Genomic DNA, 13,149 nt, shown 5'->3' on the forward strand with positions numbered 1-13,149 from the left:
GTGACAATATCCTCAAACAGAAAATATTCACAGAGGAGGAACTAAGAATAAGACATGAGCAAACTGAAGAGGCAATCGGATGTGACGTAACGGCACGTGATGAAATATCGGAAGTTATTGTTGTTGTTGTTTTTTTTTTTAAACGCTGCCAATACGCCATTATACGGTAGCAGTAAATTAGAAACACGTTCAGTAAGTTCTGTGGTCGTCTAGAAGACGTCAATCAAACACGTCAATATGCGTTGGAGGTACATTGCACATAGGTTCAAAGCACGTTACTCAAAGGTTAGAAATAAGTTTTGGGTTTGCTAAGCATTACTTCGACGTGTTTCGACTTATGAGTAACTTACCAGTAACGTGCCTCTACCTGTGTCAACGATCGCATAACGTGCCTCAACGTGTGTCAACGATCGCATAACGTGCCTCGACTTGTGTGCGATGATCGTGTAACGTGCCTACAACACGTTACTCATAGGTTATAAATAAGTTTCGGGTACGCTAATCATTACCTCAACGTGTTTAGACTTATGAGTAACTTAAAGTAATGTGTGTCGACGTGTGTCAACGATCGCATAACGTGCCTACAACTTATGGCCAGCGTAGCGGAACGTGTGAGTCATACGCTGGCATACGTCGTAAAATTTCAAGCATGCTAAAATTTGAGGACAACCGCAAAGTACAACGATAAAAGCCAGCGTACTACGACGTATGGCAGTGTTTTTCAGCGTGCTCTTAACGTATACAAACTTCTCCATAACATATTCGACGTGTGCCGGCGTTTTAGCCCAATTTTGCATACGTCAGGCATACGTTGGCTAAATCGTCAAGGTGTGACAGTGCCTTTAGATCTTGATGGAAGGTTTTGGTGAATCGAGAGTGATTGGGGTTTTGATGACTTCATGAAAGGGGAGTCTTGTTAAACATTTTATTCATTTATTATTTACTCCTGTCACTTGCACTCTGCTTCAAGCTTCATGAGGCCCACCAACATGCTTTGCATCAAGTCTTGCTCTGCATCACTGATTTCCCGTTTCACAAAATTTGAGAGTGATCTTTGTCCGGTGTCCGTGCGTCTCGGGTAGATTGGAGCTGTTAAACGCCTGAAGCCTCGCCTCGAGTCCATCTTGTTCCGGCTGCAGTTTGAAGAGCAAGTGAACAATGTGAAACCACAGGTGGTGGCGGTAACTGTAACTTGTGAGGAGTTACGCCGAAGTGAGGCCTTTGCTCGCCTTCTTGGCCTTGTGTTATTCCTGGGAAACTACATGAATGCAGGCTCGCGCAACGCTCAGACATTTGGGTTTGACATCAGCTTTCTGTACAAGGTGTGTGCATGGATCACGCGTTTTAAGTTATCGCTTCTCGACGTCTATTTTGAGCTCAATATGTTGTATTTGTAACTACTCCTACGTCCTGAGGTCCAACTGTCCTTCCACCATTTGTTCACCTCAGCTGAGGGACACCAAGTCTAACGATCATCAGACGACAATGCTTCACTTCCTGGCGCAGATTTGTGAGGAGAGACATCCAGATATCCTCCGCTTCACGGACGACCTCGCACACCTCGAGAAGGCATCGAGAGGTCAGGGTGCATGAGGTTTTGTGACTCCATGGCCTGGAAACTTAGTTTTGGAACTATTGAGCTCTCTGCTCTAAAGGAGCTAACTACTTTTTGCGAGTTAATTGTTTCTTATTTTGTACCTGATTCTCTGATTAAACTCATTAATGTTGGTTAATTTTTTTTTCACATTCAGAGTTAATTTGCTTTCATGTTCATCCCATTGTTTCACCCTGAGAGCTTATCTTCATGGTGTTGCTTCAGCATTGTCTGCTTGTGACTCGCTGCATAGCGATTGGCCCTTCGTCATCGTAACTCGGGTGTTGAGGGGAAAGTGTCTTTCTGTTCGTTACCAGATGTTTTTCTCTTCGCGGTCTAAGTGCTAAACAAGTCTCTGTTTGTTTTAGGCTGTTTGCTTGCACTGCCGTTGCACTTTGCATATTGTTCTGGACCCCTCGAGCTTCCTCCAATTCTTGCTCGGCTCGACGGCAGTTTCCCCATATTCTTGCAATTGTCCGACCTGACGTTCCCAAGTCGCGCGTGAATCGGATCCTTTGGTTTCCTGTCGGTGTTGTGTTCCTCACGGGACTGAAAAGTGTTCACCTTCACACGTTGTTTTTTTTGTTTTTTTCATTCCCTTTTCTCATTAATGCTTGCCTTGATAGAAAAAGTTAATTTTATTTGAATTCCCTTCAATAAGAACTACTTTGTGCATGCATCTCGTGTGGTATTCTCATCATGCGGTACATCTTTGAGTTTTACTCACATTCGCTGTTTATGCAATTTTGTCATCTTCAACCCCCCCTCTAATTAATCTCTATGTCAGTGTTACATAAATGGCTGGGATTTTCAGCCTGAACTTTCCAATGACTCAACTCTGTGCATGCGTACGCATGAGATATGCATCATGTGAGCGCTTTAACGGTATAGGAAACATTTTCTTCGGTTATTTCTCCAAAATACTCATAGAGTGGGTCCCAATGTCTGTCCGTGCATATGTCCATTAACATTTGATGAAAACATCTCACAAACTACCTGACCGATATGGACCAAATTTGATACGATGCATCAGGACAGCAGGTTTCATGTGGTTGTGCCCCCCACCCATCTGGATGCGCCACCTATGAAGTAAGTGAAAGGGTGGGTTTGCCACAAATATTGGTATTTTATTCAAAAATCTTCTCAGCAACCACCAGGCATCAAGACCAAACTCACCACAACACATTGGGACCATGCCCTAACCTTAAGTTGTGCTCCCCATGGCCGTATCTCCCCCAGAAAGGGGGCCACGGGCCACTTCCCCAAATCCCTCATTTTCACGAAAACAACTTCTCCACAACTACCTGAGTGATTATGGACAAAATTTGGTACGATGCATCAGGACAGTAAGGTTTCATGGGGTTGTGTTCCCCATCTGGATCTGCCCATTTGGAAGAGGTTAAAGGGGGGTTTTGCTCCAAATAGTGGTATTTCATTGAAAAATCTTCTCAGAAACCAACAACTGGATCCAGACAAAACTGGTCATGCGGCATCGTGACCATACCCTAACCTTAAGTTGTGCTCCCCATGCCCGTATCTCCCCTGGAAAGGGGGCCACGGCCTCCCTCCCCCAATCCCTCATATTCACTAAAAACATTTTCCTCACAAACTACATGACCGATATGGACCAAATTTGGTACGATACATCAAAACAGTAAGGTCTCATGGGGTTGCATTCCCCATCTGGATCTGCCCCTATAAAAGGCTGAAAAGGGGGTTTCACTTCAAATTCAGGTAATTTATTTTAAAATCTTCTCACAAAGTGATGGCCAGATGCAGACCATACTCTTCATGAAACATAAGGACCATGCCGTTAATTTAAGTTGAGTTCCCCATGACCATACTACTTCAGGAAGGGGGGCAGCTGGCCCCTTCCCCCTAACCCCTTATTTTCACCCTACCTGTTGGGTAAATAACCGTTAGTCCCCCACGGGGCTATTTTTCTCACAATAGGCAGTGATGGTGAGGTTCAAGTAATCATTCATTTCATTTGATTTTATTTTGTGTGCAGCACATGGCTGCTGCTTTGCACCATTTTCTGTGCGGTACGGATGTGCCGCTGCTGCAGTGGCCCCCATAGTGTAGAGCAAGAATTAGGAACTTTTTCAGGGTGCCGGCGATGGCTCGCATCCACCAACTAATGCCGACAGACAGGACGCCCAGTTTAACATCCATCCAAGGGACAGCGTACATATTAATGCCTCGTCTGTGAGACACGATGACAGTTTATACCTGGGCCGGGATTAAAACCCAGGCTAGATGGCTCAGAGGCAATTGTGCATACCTTGAGGCCATCCTGTCAGCACTGAGGGGTGGGGTTAGAGTTGGACATCTTTTCAGTTTTGATTGCCAAAAAATTCCTCCAGGTGCTTATAAGAGACAGGCCAGCATTAAGAAACTTTAATAACCTCAAAAGGTGTTTGTTGCTGCAATAAATTGATTCACATGCAAATGGTCCACAGAGTCTTTTGGTTGGCTCTTCCTGCACCCTTTGCAGGATAATTCTACTGCCCTTGAATATTACGTACCCTTTAGTCTCTGCCTTTAAAGCCCCCACCCCCCCCCCCTTCCCCCTCTGATTTCCTTACATGTTCTCATACTGCATCCTCTTCCACATTTCAGCAACTGCTCACCTTAACCTTAACCTCATGTATGTTTGTATTATAAACATCTTTCTTACCTTTAACCTTTCCTTTTCCATCCCCAAAGCTTTTTGGCCCCTCACCACTTCAGTTCAAATCGTGATTTTTCACTTCCTTCCTCCTCTTTAACCACCACTTCCCTAACAAATGCTTGGTTAGTATACGGATCAAATCATTTTCAAATCCCAAATGCACCCCCACCTTTCTGTGCCCTCCCCTCTCCCCATGCCTGACAGTTTCTGCTGAGAACATTGGGAAAAGCCTCAGGCAGATGGAACGTCAGGTTCAGCAACTCGAGAACAACATCACAACGTTCTCCAAGGACAAGTCTGACCCTTCAGACAAATTTGTGGAGCAGATGGAAATATCCTGCTTGCGTGTTTTTCGCACCACGGTGTAAACAAACTTCGTGGCTCGGTGTGCTGGGTAGAAGGACAAGTTGGTTTATCGGATCACGATGGCCATTGTGGTTGATGTAACCTGAGACGTTTCACTTAACCTTTTAGAACGTTAGGCCACATAACAACGAACCTGTAATTGTCCTTCAGGCTACTGAGTGTAAACTATCATATGGTTTGGAATTCTGGGCGTTCATTCATTTTAGCCTCTTCGTGTATGGGATTTTGATCTCGGATCCCAGCTTCCTGAGCTGTTTTCAAATGGCAACTCCAAAAGGCCTGGGCTGACACACACTTATTTACTTTGTTGCCATTTTTTTCCACATTGTTTTTTTATACCATGAGTAAAGTAGTCCAATTATCTGGTTTTTGCACCCAGTTTTATGAGATAGGTGTTTGAACAGCCTATCTTGCCTCACTGCCTTGTTTTTGACTCTGTGGGGACCAGTCTGTGCTGTCGAACCCCAGGCCCAAGTTTGTTGACCTTGATGGGTGTGGTTCACGGGTTTGCACGGCACGCGCGTGAAACGCTCAACACGCTCCTCGCTATGCATGAGAACATGGAGAAGCAGTTCGAAGGTCTCGGTGGCTTCTACGCATTTGACCCACAAAAGGTCTCGATGGAGGATTTTTTTGGAGACCTCAATGATTTCCGCACAATATTCCTGGTGAGAATAGCCTGTTTATTATCCTTCAAAGAGTCCCTCTTTATTTATTTATTTTTATCCACCTCTTTTTAAGATCTAAAATCCTTTCTGTGGAGTTTGCATTGATAAGACAAACATAAACTAGAGGGGGGAGCACTCGGTAGAGTGCAAAACCTCCACCGCCAATACTGCTAGGTCACTCAAGTAAACCTGATATCCTATTCATTAACCTCCGCCATCTTCAAAGATGGATGGAGGTTACTGTTTTCACCCCTTTCTGTTTGTTTGTTTGTTTGTTTGTTATCTTGCCAAAACGAAGTGTTTGCAAGATATGTTAGTCAGCTTGTATGTTTTTTTGTTTGTCTGTAATCACGTATAAAAAATTCTGCAGAGCACAATTATCATTGGAAATTTTTGTAACTTCGCATATCAGAGGCCTATAGAGGTCCCTTTCAGCGCATAAAATTTTGAAAGTCAAGGTCAAAGGTCAAGGTCACTCGCAAATCAGGGGAGTCGACGAAACCCTTATTTTTTGAGTAATTTTGATCGGATCGTCTTCAAACTTCATGGGAATATAGGTCATGGTCTGGCGCTCAGCTGATTAATTTTTGGTGGCGATTGGCCTTGACCTTCATGGTTAGCGCCTAAGGTCAAACATATTTGACCCCAAGGTCAAATTTTCAAGTTTTAGGAACCATATTGTGTAGTACCTCAAATTGAACACCTCGATGAGTGCTTTCTAGATATGTCAAGTTTGAGACATTATGACGTCATTTCGTGACGTTATGAGGCAAATGCATATTTTTCATGGTTACTCTGTAGAACGATTCTCAGAGGCAGATATTCCTCAAGGAGTCGCTCCTGGTGGATAGCAGCTCTGTTCACCTCAGTGTGACCTTAAAGAAGTCACACGTGGTCACCTTTTGGCAAGATACGGGTCACCCTGGGGGTGACTGGTTTATTTGTTTGTTTGTGAACAGTATTACGGAAAAACTCCTCGACGGATTTCGACGAAACTTGGTGGGGGGTTAGGTATGGTCCAAGGATCATGCCATTAAATTTTGGACTTGGGGGGGGGGGGGTCACACACATCAATCCGTCACACAATTACAGGCACAAACAAACAAACAAACAAACAAACAGACGGGTGAAAACAGTAACCTCCATCCATCTTCGATGGTGGAGGTTAATGAGAAAACGAATGATCAACTAAATCGCAACAACGCTTATCCCATTCCAATTGCTTTTTTAGACTGCTCTCGCTTTGTTGAAGAGAAACTACATGCAAACATGGTAATTAAAGAAAAGGAATGGCGTTATTTTGTAGTGCTTTAATAACCGGATTCAAAAAGAGGAGTGAGGTCCAGCAGGAATCCAGGGATGTGCAGCACAGGTTCGTTTAAAAAAAAAATATCCCTAAAATCTCAAAATGTCTGACTGGATTTGCTACAACTGCACAGAGGAACTGATTCAGGTGAGCTGTTGATGAGTCATCTTTATTGTTATTCCGATGCTTTTTGAAAAAAATAACTGGGAGATATTGTAATTGGGTCTGTCTGTCTCCATCAATCCGTCACACTATCTCCTCCAAATACTTGGGCAGAAATTTACCAAACTTGGTAGTTATGATCACGACATGGCACGAAGGTGCAAGAGCACTATCATGTTTTGTCCAACCCCCTAGGGGCAGGGTCAAAAGGTCACATATCAAAAATGCAATTACAGGCACATTTTAAAACATTTTTTTAATGACACTTTGTGTGTGAAGCCTCGCCTTGAGTCCATCTTGTTCTGGCTGCTGTTTGAAGAGCAAGTGAACAATGTGAAACCACAGGTGGTGATCATAAATAACTTTGTATATGCAATCAGCATTGCGGGGGGAGGGAAGGGGGGGGATGGGACGCATGAAATATGTAATGTGTTTTTTGTTTGTTTGACCCCGGTTCATGTCCAAGGGTTGGGCGAATTATTTTATCCTTATCTTTCCTTAGTTGCACAGAAGTCAAACCAGGAAAATAATTTATAACTAAATTTGATATTGGGTCATTGCTGGTGGAACTTTTTTGCCATCTTTCAACTTTTCTTTAGGTGGGAAGCGTGGGATTGCGATGGCGTGCCATCAACTTCTCTCTAGTTATTATGACCATTGAAATGGATTTGTTTTACTCCTTTTCCGCAAAGCAAGTCACGTGACATAGAGGATATCTCGGTGTCACAAACTCTCCGTTTGAGCTGAGATCAATGGACTTGGGTGGTGAAGCGCTTACACCCTTTATGGTTAATTTTATGGACAAGACTTTTCAAAACGACAAAAAAAACGTTCTTTCAGCAAACAGTTTGTATATTAGCTGTTTACTTTGAAATGTTAATGTTCAAAACACCTTTACTCAACAGTATCCATTCAAATTCCATGTGTATGGTAAAACAAGAGAATCCATTGTTTAACATATTGAGACATTCCTGAACGCTTCGTGAGATCTTTTCTTCCAGAGATTCCCAACAGTTCCTTCGTCGAGCCTGATTGGCATGTACAGTAACACCAAGTATGGTACAATTCCTGTGCTCTTTGATCTGGATCTGTGCTGTTAACAGCAAGCGCTGAAGGAGAACCTGAAGCGACGTGAGATGGAGGAAAAAGCTCATCGTGCAAAGCTGGCTAAAGAGAGGGCCGAGCGTGAGAAACGTGAGCGGAAAAACCATAAGAAGAGCCTGGCAGACATCGGTGGTGGAGGTTGGTTTTAATATCCTTACCAAAATCTGGTCATTTGGAACCATTCTTCCAAGCCCTATAATCTCGCAACCCAAATGATTATTACGTTCTTACCTGTCATGGCGTCTTCAAGATGCAATGTTTTCGGAATTAAATTTTAACCAGAAAAATATTACGTTTTTAGTCTTACATCGCACAGGAACCCTTTGTCAAAAATGCTTGATTTAGGAGAAAAGTTTACAACATATAATACTCATGATATGGAGTATGATATGTTTTGATCAATAAAATTAATTTCAAAAATGACAGGAATTACAAAGTGCATTTCCAATAATGTGCAGCAGCACATTACCCAAAGAATATGGTCTGAGGAGGTTATCTTCCCCTCCCCAACTTGCTAGTCCAGTAGATTTCACATCGGTCATGTAACTTTCAACACTGACCATCACTCTAGTGATGTAGCCATTGTGAATTGTTTCATTATATAGTAGCTGATTGCTCATGATGCATGGGAAACACTCGCGCAGACCTTTTCTTTGGAAGTAAGTTCTGACATTATGCTTGTCTGTAAAAAAAATTAAAAGCACAGGAATAATAGGTTCCTTTTCTTTTACGTGATACTGTATTGTTCAAGGAGGGAAGTGTGTGCAAAATGAAAAAGTAAGCTTATAAGGATCAATATTGCTGTGAAGATAGTTGGTGTTTTAAACAGGTAACAATAATACAAGTATCTTTGGAAGAAAACGTACAAAGTGTGTGGGTGCGTAATAATACGGTACTCAATGAGCAATGCGTGACTTCCTCTTCTTCTTTTGCATAACATGGTTCAGAGAATGAAGATTGTATAACGCCCCCCTATCCCCATCGTCGCCCTTCTACCCCATCCTCAAATGGATTCCCATTTCACTGCCCTATCCAAGAGTTTTCCAATGACATATCTACTACCTTTCGATATTCAGCATCTTGGGAGCCAACTCTGAAATTCATTCTCTCTCTCTCTCTCTCTCTCTCTCTCTCTCTCTCTCTCTCTCTCTCACTCTCACTCTCACTCTCACTCTCACTCTCACTCTCTCTCTCACTCTCACTCTCACTCTCACTCTCACTCTCACTCTCACTCTCACTCTCACTCTCACTCTCACTCTCACTCTCACTCTCACTCTCACTCTCACTCTCACTCACTCACTCACTCACTCACTCACTCACTCACTCACTCACTCACTCACTCACTCACTCACTCACTCACTCACACTTTCTCTCTTTCTCCATGCTACGATCATATATCAGGTCCTTGGTTGTACTCGCAATGGTGAAAAATAAGTGATCAGCCTTATAGTAATATGATAAGAATGCAAGAGGTTGCACAATAATAATAATAATATATAACTAGAACTGCCACTTTATAACTGCTGGCAGTGATTACCGGGTACCCAGACGTCCGCCTTTGATACAACATGAGACTTATATGATAATCGCAAAGTTTCCCTTCGATAGGATAAGTGGTTGCAGAGAAAGCATTCTTTAATGGTGATACAAATACAGCCCTGCTTCGACACAGCGCGAGACTGACGAGTTACAAACCGGGTAGCACAAAGTGTTTAATCCATTTATTCTGTTTGCAGTTAGCCCTTTTTCCTGGGGACATTGTCGGTATCAATTGAATTGCTATTCCTGTACCTTCAAATGCATTCAGGTGCAGCCAAATGAGCCTTCTGGAAAAAAAAAATCTCAAAAGTTCTCAGAATCAAATAATTAAATAATTCTGGCTGCCAATCCGTGTGGCCGATTGGGTTGAAATTTTAAACCTATGTTTCATATGTCAGCTAGATTATAATACTCAAGTTTCACATATATTGATGCATTAGTTCCAGAGTAAACATTAATTAATATTTTCCCTTCAATCCAAAATGGCTGCCAAACGATGTGTCGTACATCAAAAGGGGGGGTGGGGGGGGAGAACTTTTTGTTCGTCATGGATAGGCGGTCACTCATATGTGGAGTTTCGCCTCGATCTGTTCAGCCGTTTCAGAGAAGACTTTTAAAGTTATTACTTTTCAGTCCAATATGGCTGCTTTACCATGTGACCTATTACAACATAAATTTAAATTCTCCCTCTAATGCGGAAGTGGATTATGCTTGTTAAGTTTCGTGTTGATCGGACAAGGTGCATTTTTCTTTCCAAGATGGCCTCCAAACCATGTGACGTGTGACATCATAATTTTTACCGTATATGCAAGCATGGGGGTAGATTATAGTGGCCAGGATTCACTTCGATAGGTTATGTCAGAGTTTCTCAACCTTTTTACCCTTGTGGAACCCTTGAAATAGTTTTCATGTCTCAGGGAACCCTTGCATAAAAATTATTATATACCATTATTAATATGTAGCTCTTTTATATTTTTATCGTAGTTCACGTGGTAAATATAATTTTTTTTTTTTCGGATACCTGGTTTAAGGAAAAAATGAGCCCCTTTTTGTCAAATTTATTGGTAATGAGACAGACCACGTCATCATTTGTGACGTCATCACGTACAGGCCATGTGCCGTATTCAATGACGAGTCGTTATTCCAGGCGTCCATCGCGCTTCGTGGTTGTTATGGTTGTTTTCATATAACATTCCCTATGGTTGTTATAATTGTAAATAATATTAGAGGTTGAGCCTCTATTATAATAACCAAGGAGTTTCCAACAATATACTGTACGTGTATAGTAAAATTACGAATATTAAATCAAACAAAAACTACTCAAAAATACATTAGCCTATTTATTACTGTTTCTCACAGAACCCCTAGCAACCTCTTGCGGAACCCTAGGGTTCCGGGGAAACCCGGTTGAGAAACACTGGGTTATGTGGTTCTAGAGAAAACATTATTTAATATAATTCTTGAATCCAACATGGCTGCCAAACCATGTGACCGATCAATTATAAATTAACAAACTTGTGAAAGGATGTCTTGGGGAAAGTGTGTGTGAATTTGTGCCTCAATTTGTCCAGCCGTTCTGGAGAAAATATTTTTTTAATTTATTAATTTTCAATCCAAGATGGCTGACGAACCATGTGACCTATGACATCATAAATTTACAGTCTGCTTCCAATCGTGTAGTGGAACACGTGTGTGAAGTTTCGTGTTGATCGGATAAGATGTGTTTTTCTATCCAAGATGGCCACCAAACCATGTGACGTGTGATGTCATAATTTTTACCATGTATGCAGGCATGGGGGTAGATTACAGTTGCCAAGTTTCGCTTCGATAGGTTATGTGGTTCCAGAGAAAACATTTAATATTATTCTTGAATCCAACATGGCTGCCAAACCATGTGACCTATTAATTATTCATTAACAAACTTGTATTCACTGTGCGTGTGCAATACGTATGTGAAGTTTCCCCTTGATCTGACCTGCCGTTCTGGAGAAGATTATGTTTGAAGGTTTTAGGCTAAATTCAAGATGGCCACCAAACCATATGACCTATCAATAAGAAATTAACAAACTTGTAAAAGGATGTCATGGGGAATGTAGGTGTAAAGTTTTTCGCCTCAATCTATTCAGCCGTTCTGGAGAAGTTGTTTTAAATTATTTTTTTCAAAACAAGATGGCTGCCGAACCAAATCACCTATGACATCATAATTTTTTTTTTCTATGGTGATTTGTTGTGTTGATGACGCTCAAGAAATTTCAGATTTTTCCCATGCAGCGTTCTACTTGACGAATTTTCACTGGCATACCGCTTCACCGATGACGTCACGAAAAATCACCCCTGTTCCCCATGGGGAGCTTATTAAAATGTATGAAGCAAAAAAAATTTCCATTGCACGGTTTCAGAGATACAGAGGTCCAAAGTTTATCGTTTTTTTTCAAGATCGCGCCCGTACCACGTGACCTATGACGTCTTAATTATCAATTAAGTTTGCTATCGACAAAGATACATACTATGGTGAAAATTTCGTGTCGATCGGCCTTACCGTTCCAAAGAAAAGTATTTTTAAAGCTAAAAAGCCCACAACTTGCCAGCGGAAAAATAATAAATAAACAGAAGAAAAACAATAGGTTACCCAGTCCATTTGACTGGGTCCCCTAATTAATAAATAAACAGAAGAAAAACAATAGGTTACCCAGTCCATTTTACTTGGTACCCTAATTAATAAATGCATTTTGATTTATATAGGTCTTTGGACAGGCCAGTAAACTGTTGGGCCACTACTACATTATTTGATGAAATTCGAACCGTGGTTTGATGTCTAAAGAGTTTTTGTTTTTTATTTACATCAATCTAATTTCTAATCGATCATGGAAGAGATTATAGTTGTAATCTTATGCAGGACAAGGACATTAGGAGACAGTCTTGCACTTCATTAATTACAAGGGCATTCGTATACAAAGGACAAATCGACAATATATGGCATGGGATTTGAACCTGGGATCTTAGTCTCATGAGCCAAGGGTTCAGAAGAGTTGGTCCAATGTACCCTGCTGTTTTTAAATGAAGGAAGAGATGCAGTGCATGTTGGTGACACACTCGTGTAGTATGGATGGTGGTTCGACCTGCAGTGTGTCGTCCCAATTGTGGTTGGGAAGATCTATTCGTACTGTGCAAGACAATTGCCACTTGACCTGACTTGTGCTATGACACAGTGTTTAGCAATGCATGAAGCTCGATACCAGTGCTGTCTGTGGCCTGCCTTGTAGACACAGAGGAGACCGGTGTGATGGACACTTTGTTGGAGGCCTTGCAGTCGGGGGCTGCCTTCCGGGAGAGGAGAAAAAGGCCTGCGAGGTTGTCAGGTGACTCCTCTAGTAACAACTACTCTCACACATGTCAAATACTCGCCATTTCTAATTTGTTAATTCTAATTAGAGGCTGTGTAGACCACTCTCACCAATTCACATAGGCCTGGGTTGTTTTATTAGCCCCCATTGGACTTAGTCCGAAATGGGGGCTTATGGATTTGGTCTTGATTTTCGTGTCCGTACGTGCGTGCGTCTGCAACCATATCTCGGATATCTACAGACCGATTTCATTCACACGTGCCACAAAGACAACACATGATGGTGTACATATGCACGTCATTTTTTTCCCCTACACCAGATCCAATATGGCTGACTGGCAGCCATTTTAGTTGAAAAACAAAACCCAGTTTCAAACACGTCCTTAACCATTT

At 41.9% G+C, this 13,149-nt stretch overlaps 1 protein-coding gene across 7 annotated transcripts in view; it reads left to right on the forward strand.

The window, feature by feature from the left end:
• LOC147014513 (protein diaphanous homolog 2-like) overlaps positions 1-13,149 on the forward strand; it is a 48,111-nt gene that overhangs the window by 28,235 nt on the left and 6,727 nt on the right. For all 7 annotated transcript variants that reach the window (XM_085852493.1, XM_085852495.1, XM_085852494.1 and 4 more), the window contains 6 exons: positions 1,083-1,322; positions 1,450-1,579; positions 4,473-4,600; positions 5,138-5,302; positions 7,874-8,012; positions 12,677-12,772. In XM_085852493.1, coding sequence (XP_085708619.1) covers positions 1,083-1,322; positions 1,450-1,579; positions 4,473-4,600; positions 5,138-5,302; positions 7,874-8,012; positions 12,677-12,772 — 898 coding nt within the window. The remainder of the gene's footprint in view (positions 1-1,082; positions 1,323-1,449; positions 1,580-4,472; positions 4,601-5,137; positions 5,303-7,873; positions 8,013-12,676; positions 12,773-13,149) is intronic.

Source organism: Eptatretus burgeri, chromosome 13 (genome assembly GCF_056783735.1).
Source record: "Eptatretus burgeri isolate ZD-2024b chromosome 13, Ebu_testis_v1, whole genome shotgun sequence".
NCBI classification, from domain to species: Eukaryota; Metazoa; Chordata; class Myxini; order Myxiniformes; family Myxinidae; genus Eptatretus; species Eptatretus burgeri.